Below are 17,899 nucleotides of genomic sequence, written 5' to 3' on the forward strand. Positions count from 1 at the left end.
AAACCATCAGAGACAGCTGATCTGAACAGGGGAGAGCTCTTGGACCCTAGCCCGACAGCTGGGAGGCCAGCATGGGACTGATCCAGACCCCCCGAATATGAGAGTCAGTGAGGAGACCTCGGCAAACTATGGGGCCCTGAGCAGTGGATCAGTGTTTATCCCTGGAATACAAACAGATATCATGTGTCCATAGCACAAAGAGGGATGCTCTCTCAGCCTGGACTCTTAAGGAAGTGCCTGGACCCTACCCTGAGTGAAATGACAGACTCTAGATATCCCCTATGTGGAAGGAATTGGCAATATGGTGGGAGGCTGGGAGGGGATGGTGGGGGATTGCGGGAGGAGGGAACTGGGATTGGCATGTAAAACAAGCTATTTAAAATTAAAATAATAAAAAATCTTTAAAAAAAAGAAATTTGTACCTTAATGCAGCAGCTGAAGCCAACATGCTCAGCCAATGGGATAATCTGAGTCTATTTTTTACCTGCTAAAAAGTTATCATCATCATCATAATTGTTGTTGTTGTCATCATCAGTTATCAGATACTTCAATAATCACTAAAGAACTGAGGGTGCAAACTATCAGTTTCTTCCACAGGAATGTGGTCTTGGATAGTTTTAAAAACAACTTCAGGTCAGGAAGGTCGAGTTGGGGAAGAATAGAGAAGAGCAAGGAAAGAGATACCTTAATAAAGGGAGCCATTAACTGATGGGGAAAGTCCTTCTGTGTATATGTTTGTCCTATTGGTTGCTAAATAAAGCACTGTTGGCCAATAGAGAAGCAAGATAGGTGGGACTAGAAGAGGTGGAGGATTCTGGGAAACGGAGGCACAGTCAGTCACCATGTAGGATGCAAGAGGAGTGAGAGGTCAGGACTCTTTCTCTGCTAGGAGAAGACCACGTGGAAATACTCAAATTAATAGTTTTGAGTTAATAATTAAGTCAGAGCTAGCTGATAAGAAGTCATAACAAACAGCCAACAGCTTCATAATTAATATAGCGTCCTGTGGTTCATTTGGAACTGGCACGGCTCAGGGACCAGGCTGGCAGGAAGAATCACATTACATATGGCGCCCTCAACGTGCAGCACAAATTTCCACTTAACAAAAGCTTAAAAATGGATTTTTAAAAACAGAAGAACAGAGAGAAGCATGGCTTCTTGGTAGCAGCATTTTCTTGTGTGGGCTCTGTTTTGCTAGAGACAAGCGTAGACTTGCGTGGCCAGTGCTGGCGGTAAACTTATATCCTTCATCTTGAAAAGACAACGGTTAAAACAGCTGCGGCTTCAATTTTAACAATGTTGTTTAGCAGATAAAAGACAAGTGGCCAGAAAATATAAAGATTTACAGTAAAATCAGATTCAGAGGAAGTAAAATCTCTAAAATGTTTACAGTGTGTTTTAAAAATATGTGTAGGTGTGGAAGAGAAAAAGAAACAGGATAATGGCTGGGTGTGGTGGCACAAGCCTTTAATCCCAGCACTGCAGGGGCAGAGGCAGGCAGATTTCCAGAGAAACCCTGCCTCAGAGAAATAAATAAATAAAAGTAAAAGAAATAGAGTAATAAAAATGCCACGTAAAGGTGGAATATACACAGAGAGTCTGGATACTGCATGCTCTTGTGTTGTCTTTGAATTGTTTAATTGCTGTGGAAGGAGCAACAACTGCTAAAAGACATTTGGTTATCAATGCTGCTGAATTAATCCAACTTATATATTTTAAAAATGCTTTGACTTCTAAATTTAAATATAAGGACAGGTTACTTGGGAAAAAAACTTTTTTGCTTATGTTTCCACAGAAAATGAAAAGCTGTGGATTCCTTCCAGACTTCTATGGTTTGATGAAGCAAGACCCCCCTGAAGCAGTGGCCCAGGTGATCCAACATCTAAAACAGCTGAGATATTACAGCCTTAATGGACTATAAAAAACAAGGACCTAATCAGGTTTCTGTGTTTTGTCATGATATGGACAGCGCCCCCAACCAGCAGGGAGCAGTTTGCAAAGAACAACACCCAAATTTCCAAATATTGTTTATAAGTTTTGTTTTCATTTAAATGGGGTTGCTTATAAATGGTTAATGATCACAACCAATCTCTTTTTAAAGGTAAAAGGGAGATTATGGTATAGAAAGGAATACTTCATATCGGTATGGATTTTCATTTATTGCAACAAATATAAGATCAATTTTGTGATATATATATATATCCTCTTGTTAAGATTTGTGTTTATATAACTCTTTTAAAATGAAATGTATAATTAAGTATAGATTATAATAATTACCTATAATAGTCAAAACTTATAGTTAGGTTAGTTAGGTTTTCTAGATACACAGAGATGTGTTTGAGATGGATAGATTTTCTTCAAACCTTTCAAAAACCTACAGAATATATGGCATTTAAATGGTTTATGGTTTTCATGATAGTCAGACATAACTTCTCCTGGCTCACCAATTATGCTTGAGAGGAAGATGGGCACCAAAGAAACTTGTTATGGAGTTTACTTTCAACTTGGCAAGATTAGCCATTTGAGCAAGAAACTGCTCTTGCCTGAACTATTTGACTGTTTCTATATAAACTGGACATGCAGGACCCACAGGAAAGTGACTGCTAAACTTACAAAGCAAGAAGGACAGTCCTACAGAGTTCATGCTTCATGGAAGAGTCTCCTAGACTTTCTGCAGGACACAGAAAAATGACTAACAAACTGCCAATACAGATGGACAGTTTAAAATTTCCTGCTTTGCTGAGAAGTCTGCCAGACACACTGTAGCCTATGGGCTGAAAATGGAGGACCCAACATTACAGAGGAACTTCAGGTGACTGTCCAGGTAGTGAGATGTCTCTGTCAATTCTAGTATTTTTTTATCCTTCCGTGGTTTTTGATGGAGTTGAAGACAGATAGTTATAGTTTCAGTTTTCTTTAGTTATGATAAAAGATAAGTCACATGTAAGACTTTAGACTCACAAAGATAGGACAGATGATATTTTCTTTAAATCTTGCTAAATGTTAATGGGCTAAATATTGTAACTATAGTTCTTACTTGATAACTGTTCTGTTATATATGATTTGACTATATTAAAGTTAAAACCTTTCTTTTTATTTAGACAGAAAATGTTAAGAGAAGCTTTTTCTTTTGCCGCTTTGGTTTATCCCCCGCCAGTCGCCTGGGCTCTGCCGCGCCAGCCTGGTTCTAGATCCGCATGAGTCCCAAATAAACACACAGGAGGCTATATTAATTATGAAGCTGTTGGCCTTGCTTGTTTGTTACTGGCTAGCTCTGACTTAAGTAATTACCCCATAATTGTTATTCTGAGTATGTTTCTTACCGGAGAATAGTTCCCGGCTTCCTACCCCATGCGGTTACATCTCGAACTCTCTTGTCTTTCTCTTTCCCAGAATCCTCCTCGACTCCTAGTCCCTCCTATCTAGGTTTTCTATAGGCTCAACAGTACTTTATTGACAAATAACAGGACTTCCCCAACAGAAAAGAGGAGATGATGGGGGAAGTTCTTCTGTGAATATGTTTGTCTTATTGGTTGATAAATAAAGCACTTTTGGCCATTAGGGAAGCAAGAGAGGTGGGGCTAGTAGAGGTGGCAGATTCTGGGAATCCATGTAGGATGCAAGAGAACTAAGAGGTCCGGACCCTTTCTCTGGTCAGAGAAGAACACATGGAAATACTCAGATTGCAGTTATGGGTTAATAGTTAAGTCAGAGCTAGCCAATAAGAAACCATAACAAATGGGATGAGGGGATGATGGGGGAAACGGGAGGACAGGAGGGAGAGGGAAATGGGATTGGTATGTAAAATAAGATTGCTTTTAATTTAAATAAAAATTAATTTAAAAATCTTCAAGGGTTTAAGTCAGAGACTTCTTCTAGAAAAGCTAACAACAGAGCAGAATATATAGAGTAAACCATTGACCAGGACATCATTTCTCACCCTTATGAGGGTGATCTTATTGTCAGGTACCAAAGCTGTGAATGCTAAAAGCAGATGCACTAAGACTTTGAGTACCTCATACAGAGGAACTAGATCATTTGTTCACTCATCACGCATACTCTAAACTTAACTATAGCCTAAGTTCTTGATTGACCAAGCACACTGTGTTCTAATTTCTAGCTTGTCTGATTGTGAGTTTCTTTACAGCAGAAACTGATTAGCACAGTGGGCAGTTGGCAGTAGGTGCTCATTGTTATGGGTGTACTTCTGGATCACAGTGGACAGTGTACACTGGCTGTTTGTCAATGTTGGTGTATTCACAGATATGCACTTCTGATTGTTTCACCAATGTGACAAGTCAGTTACAAAAATGCTTTGATGCCCCAGGGAAGGTGCTCCTGAGATAAAGACTGTTGCTTCCAAAATCAACATATTCTTTTTGTTCAGATTTATAGTCGCAGTAAACTTCATACAGCTTGTCGCTGCTGGAGCTAACATTCTGTGGTCACCATTGACTTTTCATTAAGCAAAAATTTGTTTAGAAGTACTATGCATATTAGCACTAAAATCATTTTTAACTTGCTTAGGATTCAAGGCTTTAATTTTTCTGACTTTTCAATTGTAACTTAATATGTTTATTTGTGTTTTCTAGAATCCATTAGCAACATGATTTCACTCAAAGTAAAAATATAAATCTTTAACATTCTGTTAAGAAAATAAAAAAATTTACAGTGGAAAGCACTATAGGTTTTGTACAGAACATTTTATATTGGTGCTATTACATTAAAGTGGTATCAAATGTAATAATTTAACATTAGGGAAATTTTTCTTTACTTCTGTTATAATAACGTATTAGCTGAACACCCTCTCTCTTGATTGGCAATTTGGAATGTTTTGAAATAGGTAAATGGTCTGCGTGGTTAAAGAAAAAATTCCTCTAAATGTATTTGAAAGAAATACTGAGATTTCTGTTTATAAAAATGCAGTCTCATGTTATATGTGGTCTTAGCATTTTCTTATAAAACGGTCATGCACAAATAAGTCAGAAAAGCAAGAATGTGGAATTTTTCCCACACAAAACTGAACTTAAATAGAGACCCTGCATGATGGTGAATGTTTCCAAATGCAAACAGTTTTGCATGTTTTCATCATTAATGCTAAATAGTAAAAATTTTGAAATCTAAGTAAAAAGTGTATCTATCCTCAGCTACCTCACTTCATCAGTGGTCAAGTGTAGTTATTAAGTAAGAACTCCCAAAACGAGGAGAAGGGTCCTCAAGGCCTCACTGCTTTCTTGGGAACTGGATACTTTCTCATGCAATTCAGATCATTGGTCAGTGTCTCTACTTACAGGAGGGTCTGCATCTTCAGCATAAACGGTGGTGATTGGTGTCCCCTTGACAGCATCTGGAGCCACCATCCCCTTGTAGATGCGTTTGCTAAATACTGGAGGGTAGTCATTCATGTCCTGCAAAATAGAGATGAGAATTTGGTGCTGTAGTAAAGATTAGGGAAATGGTTAGGTCAATTAGGCTCTTTATGTCATCCAATATATTTATCATGGCAAGCTGCATCCTCCCTCTTCTATTTATTTCCCAACTGACACTCCAGAGAAGCCAGGTCCCTATGTCCATGATATCATCTGGAGACCACCCGTAGAATATCACATGCTTTCAAGGCCCAAGTGATGCTTGGAATTTGCCTCAGAATATTCCTAAAGTTATGATGTAAATTCTAACCTTATAAACACGAAGAGAATTTCTTGTATGGTGTGAATGTCTGAGTGTCCACGGGTGCCAGTCCAGCATGTGTGTGGAGTGTGCATACATGTGTTCACATGTACATTTGAAGGCTAAAGGACAGCTCCAGGTGGCACTCTGTGGATGTTTGCACCTCTTTGTTTTAAGATATGGTCACTTACTGGCCTGGAACTCACCAGAAGGCCAGACTGGCTGGTTTATGAGTCCCAGGGATCTGCCTGTCTCTGCCCCTGAAGAACTGTATGATTACATGCCACCATGCCCAGTGGTTTTCTTTCGTTCTTCCTTTCTTCCTTTCTTTTACTTTTCTTTTTATTTTTTCTTCTTTTCTCTCCTCCACCACCACCACCACCACCACCACCACCACCTCCTCCTCCTCCTCCTCCTCCTCCTCCTCCTCCTCCTCCTCCTCCTCCTCCTCCTCCTCCTCCTCTTCCTTCCTCTTCTTTTGTGTGGTTTCTGGGTCTCAAACTCAGGTCTTCATACTTCCAAGTTCTCTACCCAACAAGCTACCTAGTCATCTAGTTCCCAATGTGAGTTCTTAAAAAGTTACATTCTGAACTTGGCATAGGTTGTGGTACATACCTTTTTATTCCAGGACTTGGGAGGCAGGGGCAGGAAGATCTCTAAGTTCTAGGTCAGCCTGGTCTACAGAGTGACTTCCAAGACAGTCAGGACTACACAGAGAAACCAAGACTAAAAAAAAAATAAGTACCAGGAAATGGGATAAGATGATGTTTTGTTATTTGTTTTGAATATCTTGCATACTTAATTGACTGTACGAGCAAACTGTGTCCTCCGATTTGATGTTCATTCTTATGAATATAAAACAGTAAAGGGAAGATAAGGGGGAATTTTCCCTGAAGCATACTACAGTGATGGTATTCATAATTACATATGCTTATAGACAGACAACAAAGTTAATTTACTTAAGGGAAAATTTCAAAGCACTTTATATACATCTGATTTCATTTTCACTTTGGTGGTTAAGGTTTACTGTCAATCATTAAGTAGATACTTATCAAGTTATGCCCATGATAACTAAGCACTGTTGATTATGCTCTTGGATAGTCTTTGACTCCAGATAAAGACATTCCTGTAACAAACCTCTCCCAACCACCACTTGACACATAAAGGTGATGGTTCAGTTACTGACTTCATCCAAACCCATCTAATTATTTGTGAGAGTCCAAAATAATATATCAAGTCTCCTGAGAGGAGGACATTCCTTAACCACCTTATCATTCAGGGAGAACTGTGTGTCATTTATTTCTGACTAAATAATGTTTATTATAGTGATTCCCTTAATGTTTGATTAAGCATTACATTCTGCACTGTTTGGGGGTACTTCAGGTCAAACACACTTAGGCACTATGCAAATTTAGTTAATTACCTATTTTTCCTTTCCAAGATAACTTTTCCCATTTGCTCTTAAATGAATATGGCAAAATACTCTATATATTCTTTCCAATGTATTCAGACACATCTTCTCTACCCAATGCTAATTTGAAATGCACTAATTAAACCATTATAAACTTCTCTTTTTGCAGAATGATCAGGGAGGTTATGTCTGACAAATGAGGTGAGTTTTATATGCACAGTACTGTAGGCTGAATAAGAATAACCCAATGGTATTAGATAGAAACAGTCTTCAGTCATCAAAAGAGAAAAATAAAAGGTATCATTTCCTCAGACAAGTGATGCTCACCTTTTCTATAAAAAGAATGCTTCCTTTCTAAGTTATGGAGTGTAGAATCTGAACTAGCAAATGAACTTAGAAGTGCTGGCTCTCCAAATGGGGTGGTGAAAAGAGACACTTGTCTGGGGACTCAGGGAGAGAAAATGGAGAATGCATTTGTATACACACTGTCCAGTGCTTTATCAAGAATAGTGATTAATTTAATGAGTGTATCTTATAACTAAAGATGGGAATCTAATTTGCATTCCTAAACTGTAACGTCCTTATGTTTTAAAAGGAGAATCCAGCATCACACTTTTAACCAGGTGACCTTCTGCTGAGAAACTCCATGTGCTCCTATGTAGTCTCTTCTCTAGCTATTCTTGGCCTGCCCCTGACTCAAGGAAACTCAAAGCTTTGGAAAATTTTACTTTCTGGGGGTAGAATATCAGGATGTACTTTTTTCTGGTTGCATTTATTCAGTTCTTGATGATACTGAGAGCAAAGACCTTTTCTTTTTTTTTTTTTTCTGCTGGGAACATGTTTACCAGATTCACCTTTGTTAATTCACAGTGGGTGTTTTGGTATCTGCCTTCATAAACTGATTACACACACACACCCCTAAGGCTATAATAACGGAAGGCCATTACAAGGTTGCTTATGCACCTCATTACTTTTGCTTGCCATTGACAATTTGAAGAATAAATCGATATAGTTATAATGTAGCAATATTTCTTTTGATGACCTATTTGTACATGTTTTAGTCTCATAATATCTATTGTGGCTGAGATATGTGGCAGATTGCCCATCATTCTCCCACAATGCACTGTTTCAGATGAGGCTGTTTATTGAAATGCAATGCCAACATGCATAATCAATAGTTCATTATGTTATGGTTCAGGGACATCAAAGAAAAACCACACATAACTAACTCTGTTTCCACACATGTTGTATTATGCTCAATTCTCCCACTAGAGGGCTGTATTGGCAAAAGGAAAGATTTCTTCCTCTGTCCTACAGTTAATTTTATCATTAAAACCCATTATAGTTTCTTTCCTGTGGTTATATTTGTTGATCTGAACAAAAATTAGTTTTTGTGTTTCAACAGAGCATTCTAAATGTTACCACTGTTTTCAACTAAAACAACACCAGGGATCTTTTACTATGTTGTTTTTTTAACCAGTAAAGCTTGTAATTTGAATCCAGGCATCCTGCAAATAAAACTTGACCTCAAGATATTGCTAGCTATCTGGAAGAAAATACAAGTTTCATGTATTCATTTTCAAAATTAAAGTCTAAAATAATCATGCAAACCATTTTTGTTTTTCTTTATTCATACCAAAGAGTAGGTTTGGGGAATAATTTGAATAGCATTCCAGGATGCTATGAATTAGCTGGCAAGTATATAAACAAATAATAAGTTGAAAAAGAAACACACAAAAATGAAATATAAAGACATGACAAAAATGTGACGCTTTTCAGAAATATGAATCAGCTGTGGCCTAAATCTCCTTCAGTTCTGCTGCTCCCTTCCCCAAGAAGACACAGTGTTAGGAAGTAGTGGGTGGAACAGCCTTCATGCTTCTGCCATTCTGTCTGGCACTGGCACTATCCTGTGGCACTATCTGGCCACCGTGCCCTTCTCTAGCTCTTCTCAGTCAAGCACAGTTAGCTCTACTGTCTGTGCCAATTAGTTCTCTTCCTGGCCACTGGGCTCCATGTATGAGCTGCCACACTGGTGTTTCCTGTAGGATCAACCTGTCTTCTTCTCTCTTGCTGCATTCTTGTGGTATGTCTTCTGACTCTTCTCATCCCTGCACTCCTGAGTGTACGGTCATAACATGAATGCCTTTAGACAAACAGTATATTCTCCTGTTTTGTGCTGGGACTTTCTTAAATATAAATAAATATCTCCATAGTTTTAGGAAACTAAAATCTTCACTAGATGATTCTTAGTTGTTGACAATGATGGCTAATCTTGGCTGTCAATTTGCTTACATCTGGGATTAACTAAAATCCAAAGTTGGATGATAGTACACCTGTGGGGGATTTTTGCTTAATTTGAGTTAGGTAGGTCCTCCTCACATCTGGATCTTTGGGATGGGAAGACTCGTGCCTTTCATCTGGGCCTTATCTTTTGCTGGAAACCTATATAAAGAAGCTTTTGCTCTTTGCCCATTTCCTCCTAGCCTTGCTGGCAGGTCCAATCCTTCACTGTTATTAGAGCCTGTTCTGTGGGACTCCAGTGTATACTGAAGACTAGCTGAGATATGCAGCCTTGTGGGCAGAACAAACCAATAACCAACATGCCTCCTCCATGCCCTTTGCATCAGCTGTTGGCTCCAAGTTCCAGCTCCGACTTCCTTTGATAGCGGGCTGTGATGCGGAAGTAGAAACTGAATAAACCCTTTCCTCTCCAACTTGGTTTTAGTCACAATGATTCATCACAGCAATAGTAACCCCAGTTAAAATACCTAGATATGTGTGTGTGTGTGCGTGAGAGAGAGAGAGAGAGAATTTCTGTGTTCGTAAACTTTTTGCTGCAGCGAAATATCTGAGAAAATTAACTTTAAAAAGTGAATTATTTATTTTGAGTCACAGTTCCATGTTTGAAGAACATTGTAGAAAAGCTTTGTACTTCATGGTGGCCAGAAAACAAAGAGAAAAGAGCAACTCTAATATCAAAGACCCTCCCCTATCCCTGTCTTCTATAATCTATCAATAGGTTAATCATTTCATAAGGTTAGAGTCCTTGGGAGCCAATCAGCAATATTCCCCTCCCCAATACTACTGCATTACCTACCAAAGAACTTTCAAAGAATATTGAAATTGCAGGCATTATATTAGAGGCTTACACTCGTTATGTGGTTTAAATAAGAAATGAAGCTTGAAGGTCTTAAATTGCTCACTGCTATCCAGCTAATAAAAGGTAAAGGCACAATGAAATCTGGTGATGACAGACAGACCCTAAGCCATTATCCTGGTATCTGGAGGCAACAACAAAGGGAATCACAATCCCAACATAACATGTTAGGGAAGAAGACATGAGTGGAATTTTCATAAAATATCTAAACAAAAATGAAGAAAACCCTCAGATAACATTTAAAATATCTCTTTCTGAATGTAGTTTTTTAACAGTCCTCCAAGTCTTTACTATAACTCATTTGTCTTGAGAACTTACAGATCTTAAACAACTGCATACTTTCAAAGATTTTATGAATGATATGGATAAGACAGAAAATGGGTAGGACTTTGTTGGGAGCCTTCACCATAATTCAGCCATAGCACCATCACATCCTCATAGAAAAAGACATGACTCCAGGTCACATTGATGAAATACCACCTCTTAAGATAGGAAGCAAGTTCCTGAGAAAACAGACTTGCAGCTTATCTGCCTAGTCACTAGGGCGTAGGCTTATACGATAGAAGGTAGAATGTGAAAGATAAAGTTAGAATCTGCAGTTAGGTTACCAGAGGACACAGGATGGCCTACCCATCCCACTGAACTTTACTCTGCCAGGCTCATTGCAGCTACAGTCAATACCCATTCCTTCCCCTCCTCCCTTCCCCTATATAAATCCCTTTGGGATGAAATAAAGGTTGTCGACTTGATCAGAATCCTGTCTTGTCATTCTTCTTCGTATCTCCGGTTCCCCATCTTTCTCCTAGGTGTCCAGCAGACCCATGTTGAATGTCCCACAAGTTGGAGCAGGAGTTATATCTACATTTAAGACAAGTACCAATTCAATATTCAACCAAACAAATAGTTGTTTTCTCTAAAACCTAATATAGTTTCCTCAAATATCATTCTTGGGAACATTAGTTCCAGAAGAGACTTCACAAACAGGAACAAATATTCTTATTTGTATAAAAATGTTATTTTATTTCTTTGAGATTCACAATTTATAGTAGCATTATATGAAGTCCTGCTGTGCAGAAATGCATTTGATTTTATGTAGTCTACTGTTTCTCAAAGTTATTTTTCTATGGTGTGTGTGTGTGTGTGTGTGTGTGTGTGTGTAATATGTCCAAGAATTAGTGTACCATCACATATTCCTGAGAGACAAGTCTGAGACATTGAAGATGTAAATTATTATTGCCTGGATAACTGAATGACTGATTTTAACCAAAGTTTTCTGGTGATATACTATGACACAAAACATGCCAAGTATCATATAGTATATAGCAAGGAGCTCCTCAGGATAAGGATAGCGCATGGATTGGATGTAGCTGGGACAACAGAATCTATGATAACTGGTGACAAGGACTTAGTAAGAGTGAGATCTTAACAGCTTCATTCACTTCCAATGGAAGGGAGGTTCAGTTTGTAAAGTGTGACAAGACTTCCTTTTTCGATTAGGGGTATAGTATGAATTGGTGACAGTTTAAGTGTTGCATTTATACATGAATAAGACACTTACTTAGGACTTCCAGAAACTGTCATGCTTTACTGATATCATTCTAAGAGACCCATGTAATTGTTCCAGCTCAGGAGACAAATTCAACGTGTGTGCCATGTTAATTGGCTTCCTCTAGTCTAGAGGAAACAGGTTACATCTGAGTCCTCACATTCTAGACTGGTAGGACATGAAGAGGTCCCAAGCAACTCTCTGTGTCAGAACCAATCACATCTCCCCATGTGTTACTTTTGTCAAGATAAATAACCACATGGAATAGCTCAGTATTTTTTTCAGTTTTTAAATTTTATTTTACATGTAAAGGTGTTTTGTGTATATGAATGTCTGTGCACTGCTTGAATGTCTGATGCCTGCAGAAACATGAAGAGGGCATCAGGTCTCCTGGAACTGGAGTTACAGGTGTGGTGTGAGCTACCATGTGGGTTTGGAATTAAACCCAGGTCCTCTGTAAGAGCAGACTGTTCTCAATCACAGAGCAATCTCTCTAGCTCCATGTACTCAGTAAAGATTAACAATCATTATTCCAAAAGATAGTTTCCTACAATTATATTTTTGTTTAAATACTTCTGTTTAGATAGGAATATGGTGACTGTCACTCGTTTTGGAGTGTGCAGAGTTTCTGCCTTCTTTGTGCACAGGCCACTTCCTTAAGCCAGGAACTATGTCCAAATCAAAGCCAGGACCCTATTCAGTGGCCCTCAGATGTTGGAGGTTTTGTCAATGTTGCTTTTGCTGTGGTCCTGTACATTGGTTCCTTCTAAAAGAGCTAATGTCTAGTTTATATTCTTCTGCAGAGCAACATTTTTTATTCTGGACGAGAGTCCTTTGAAAGAATAAAATACAAGATCTTTCTAGGACCCACTGTTTGTCACAACTTCAGCCTCTGTGGGAAATCTTTTATTCTTTAGCTTCTGTCTAGTCCTTCATGCCCCACAATGGCATTCTGGGAAAGGCAAGCACAGCTAGGGTGAGCTCAACCACTTCTCTGCACAGAAGCCCTCCCCCCACCTGCTTCTCTGTAGCCATTCTAATAGAGTCATAAACAATGAAGGAACCTTGCCACTCATCAGTCTTCACTTGTCCCTTGAAGGTGTCATTCACCTATGAGCAAGTTCAGCTTTTCTGATTGGCACTTTTGCTAGTTCTGCAATTACACCATATCTTAGATTTTAAGAACTTGTTTGTATGATGACTTGTGTTGCTAATATTCTATTTGAGCCAAAACTTCATACTAGATCTCATTATTTACACTGTTTACAGTTTTGTTTTTGAATTTAGGTATTTCCCCATAGTATATAATTTACTATGTTTTTATACAATAAAGGTTTGTTTTCCAGTCCCCTCTAAATCTACAACAAAATATAGGTAGTTTGTATGATTTTATTTTAGACCATTGAAATGACACTGGGTAAATCTTTCACAGGTATTTGTGGCCAACTTCTATTTTGTTCATTATGTAAACATACTTTCTCCCAAGCATTTGGTGATTTACCCAGCTGTCAAGGTTTCAAATATTAGGTGAGTTCAAGATTAAATACTTTATCTTTTCTCCTTTTTCTTCTTCTTTACAAAAGAAACCATGCCTGTGGTCATACTTTTCAAAGGGAAGGTCTTTAAGATGCTTTCCCTGTGGTGAGTGTTCAGGGAAAAAATGTTTCTTCCTCAAATACCATGCAATTATGTTATCAGCAGAACAGCTTTCCATGCTGCTAGAAGCAGGAAAACAGAAGAAACTTTACAAGCTTGGGGAGGTTGCATTTGTGGAGGGTGGTGACCTGGACTCCAGTTGTTGGCTTCAGTGTTATCTGTGAGAGTTTTTAAAGTTTCAATTGTCACATCTCACCTACAGTTACCAGAAAGAAAAAAACAGCCACAGGCCATTAGAAATAGTGACTGGGAAATGGACAATTTTCTGGATAAATCAAGAATAGATATGCAATTTAAATAGACCTATAACCCCTATGGAAATAGAAGCAGTCATTAAAAGTCTCCCAACCAAAAAAGCACAGGGCCAGATGGCCTCAGTGCAGAATTCTACCAGAAATTCAAAGAACAGCTTATACCAATTCTTCTCAAAGTATTGCATGCAATATAAGCAGAGGGGTCTTTGCCAAACTCTTTTTTTTTTTTGGTTTTATGAGACAGGGTTTCTCTGTATTGTTTTGGAGGCTGTTGGTCCAGCTTAGCCTCGAACTCACAGAGATCCGCCTGCCTCTGCCTCCCGAGTATTGGAATTAAAGGCGTGCACCACCACTGCCCGGCTTTTCTTTTTTGCCAAACTCTTTCTACAAGGCTTCAATAGCCACACAAAGATACAACTAAGAAACAGAACTTCAGACCAATAATCCTCATGAACATTGATGCAAAAATACTCAATAAAATACTGTCAAATCGAATTCAAGAACACATCAGAAAACTCATCCACCATGATCAAGTTGGCTTCATCCCAGGCATGCAGGGTTGGTTCAATTTACGAAAATCCATCAATGTAATCTACCATATAAACAAGTAAAGAAACAAAAATCACTTGATCATCTCACTGGATGCTGAAAAGCCTTTGAAAAAATCCAACACCCCTTCATGATAAAGGTCTTGGAGAGATCTGGGATAACAAGAACATACATTAACATAATAAAAACTATATACAGCAAACCAATAGCTAACATCGAAATAAATGGACAGAAATGCAACGCGATTCCTCTAAGATCAGGAACAAGACAAGGCTGTCCACTCTCTCCATACATCTTCAATATGGTACTTGAAGTTCTAGCTAGAGCAATATGACAACAAAAGAAGATCAAGAGGATACAAATTGGAAAGGAAGAGGTCAAATTTTCACTATTTTCAGATAATATGATAGTTTACATAAGTGACCCCCCCAAAAAAAAACTCTACCAGGGAACTCCTGCAGCTGATAAATACTTTCAGCAAAGTGGCAGGATACAAGATAAACTCAAGAAATCAGAGAAACATGGCCCTTTACAATGGCCCCAAACAACATAACATACCTTGGGTTAACGTTAACCAAACAAGTGAAAGACCTGTATCACAAGAACTTTGAGTCTTTAAAGAAAGAAATTAAAGAAGACACCAGAAAATGGAAAGATCTCCCATGCTCTTGGATAGGTAGGATCAACATAGTAAAAATGGCAATCTTACGGAAAACAATATACAGATTTAATACAGTCCCCATTAAAATCCCAGCACAATTCTTCACAGACCTTAAAAGAACAATAATCAACTTTATATGGAAAAACAAAAGACCCAGGAGTGCCAAAAAGCCCTGTTCGACAAGGCAACATCTTGAGGCATCACCATCCCTGACTTCAAGCTCTATTACAGAGCTATAATCCTGAAAACAGCTTGGTATTGTCTCAAAGAATAGACAGATAGACCAATGGAATCAAACTGAACACCCTGGCATTAACCCATACAAGTATGAAGACCTGATCTTTGACAAAGAAGCTAAAATTATACAATGGAAAAAAGAAAGCATCTTCAGCAAATGGTGCTGGCATAACTGGATACTGACATGTAGAAGACTGCAGATAGATCCACGTCTATTGCCATGCACAAAACTTAAATCCAAATGGATCAAAGACCTCAACATAAATCCAGCCACACTGAACCTGTTAGAAGAGAAAGTGGGAGGTACCCTTGAACGAATTGGTACAGGAGACTGCTTCCTGAACATAACTCCAGTAGCACAAACACTAAGATAGACAATTAATAAATGGAACCACCTGAAACTGAGAAGCTTCTGTAAGGCAAACGTCACAATCAACAAGACAAAAAGATAACCTACAGATTGGGAAAAGATATTCACTAACCCCACATCTGACAGAGGGCTGATCTCCAAAATTTACAAAGAACTCAAGAAGCAAGTCTCCAAAACACCAAAGGATCCAATAAAAAAGTGGGGTACAGAACTAAATAGAGAATTCTCAGTAGAGGAGTCTAAAATGGCTGAGAGACACATAAGAAAGTGCTCAACATCCCTAGCCATCCAGGAAATGCAAATCAAAACAACTCTGAGATACTATCTCACTGCTATCAGAATGACTAAAATCAAAAACTCCAAGGACAGTTTATGCTGGAGAGGATGTAGAGAAAGGGGAACACTTCTCCACTGCTGGTGGGAGTGCCGACTTGTACAGCTACTTTGGAAATCAGTATGGAGATTCCTAAAAATGGGAATCAGTTTACCACCAAACCCAGCAATTCTACTCAGGCATATACCCAAAAGATGCACATTCATACAACAAGGGTGTCTGTTCTACTATGTTCATAGCAACATTATTTGTAATAGGCAGAACCTGGAAGCAAACTAGATGCTCTTCAACTGAAGAGTGGATAGAGAAAATGTGGTACATTTACACAATGGAGTACTATTCAACAGAAAAAAAAATGGAATCTTGAAATTTGCAGGCAAATGAATGGCACTAGAAGAAACCATACTGAGTGAGGTAACTCAGTCACAAAAAGAGAAACATGGTATATACTCACTCATTTATGGATTTTAGACATGAATCAGGGGAGTGCCAGCCTACAAGCACACTGCCAGAGAGTCTGGGAAACAACCGTCATCCAGTGACGGATAAAAGCAGAGGCAGATACCCACAGACAAACACTGAACTGAACTCCTGGAATCCAGTGTCAGAAAGGGAAAACTGATGGCCAAAGGAGTTAAGAGTGGCCTGGTTTAACCCACAGAAACAGCCGACCTGAAAAAGGGGGAGCTCTTGGACTCTACCAGCTGTGGAAAGCATTGGACTGACCCAGACCCCCTGAATGTGAGTGTCAGTGAGGAGGCCTAGGTAATCTATGGGGCCTTGGGTAGTATTTATCCCTGATGTACAAATAGACTTTGAGTGCCATGCCACAATATGGGATGCTCTCTCAGCCGGGACTCTTGTGGGAGGTCCTAGTCCCTGCCCTGGATGAAATAGAGAGCCTCATCCTCCCTAGAGATCATAGTGGAGATTGGGTGGGAGACTGCAGAACCTGGTGGGGAGGGTTGGGGAGGAGGGGAGGGAAAGGGAGCTGGGATTGACATGTGAAACAAGCTTTTTTTCTAACTTAAATAAAATAAAAGAAATAGTGACTGAAATTTTATTATGCCTATACAAGTTACAAAAGAATTAAAAGATGATGTAGAACATGCATACAATTAAACATTGGAGAGGTTTTGTTTCACGTGTATAATAAATAAGAAGTGATGTGGGTCAGGCAGATTCATCTGTTGGAGTATTTGACCTCTCGAAGAAAGCGAAGTACCAAGGCACAGAATTAGTCCAATATCCTCTAAATGCTGAGGGAGGAATGAACCACAGTGAATGGATCCCTCAGCTGCTGCTGTGAGGCCTTGGAATCTTGTGTTACAATAAAGAGTATCCTGGGACAAAGAAGAATTACCTAGGAGGCTTGAGTCTAGATAGGGAACCGGGTGATTAATTAGATACCTATTTTCATTCTCTTTTTCTTTTCAATGTAGTATTTGGACCTAGTTTGTTTCTACTGACTTCTTCCATGAATGTAATCAAGGCAGATGGTGTTTCTGTCAATGTGACATATTTAGTCCCAATTCGGCTTCTTCTGACCCCTCTACATGATCACATGTCTACCCCAAAGCCAGCGCAGTAAGCTCCACTCATGGGTATCTATGGTCATCTCTACCAGCACTCCTGAGGGAGAAGACTGTGGTGTTTGATTAGCTATGTTTCAATCTGGGAAGAACAGGAGAACACCATCAATTGACAAGGTGTCCTCCATTGTCACATAACAACTGGACTATTTCCCTCTTGAATGCTGAAGGACTCAGGCCTACCACCCCATTCAGGAAAGAAAATCAGGCCATTTGGCATCTGTTTCAGGTGCTGTTTTGATGTCCTTGATCCATTTTGCTCACTGTCACTCAGTGTTTTTTTATGTACTTTCCCGTTGTGACCTTTTTTTTCTAGACAGGGTTCTCTGTGTAGCTTTGGAAACTGCCCTGGCACTGGTGCTGTAGACCAGGCCTGCCTCTGCCTCCCAAGTGCTGGGATTAAAGGCATGTACCACCACTACCCAGCTGTGACTTTTTCTTTAAGCCCATGGAAGTGTG

The 17,899-nt window shown here is 39.1% G+C and overlaps 1 protein-coding gene across 12 annotated transcripts in view; it reads right to left on the reverse strand.

The window, feature by feature from the left end:
- Nucleotides 1-17,899, reverse strand: part of Pcdh15 (protocadherin related 15) — a 1,295,283-nt gene that overhangs the window by 137,209 nt on the left and 1,140,175 nt on the right. For all 12 annotated transcript variants that reach the window (XR_005871270.1, XM_040732073.1, XM_040732072.1 and 9 more), the window contains one exon: nt 5,292-5,408. Coding sequence is in view for 11 of the 12 variants with exons in the window: in XM_040732073.1 (XP_040588007.1) it covers nt 5,292-5,408 (117 nt within the window). In the remaining variant the exon portion in view is untranslated. The remainder of the gene's footprint in view (nt 1-5,291; nt 5,409-17,899) is intronic.

The sequence above is a fragment of the Mesocricetus auratus genome, unplaced genomic scaffold (assembly GCF_017639785.1).
Source record: "Mesocricetus auratus isolate SY011 unplaced genomic scaffold, BCM_Maur_2.0 Super-Scaffold_100027, whole genome shotgun sequence".
NCBI lineage: Eukaryota > Metazoa > Chordata > Mammalia > Rodentia > Cricetidae > Mesocricetus > Mesocricetus auratus.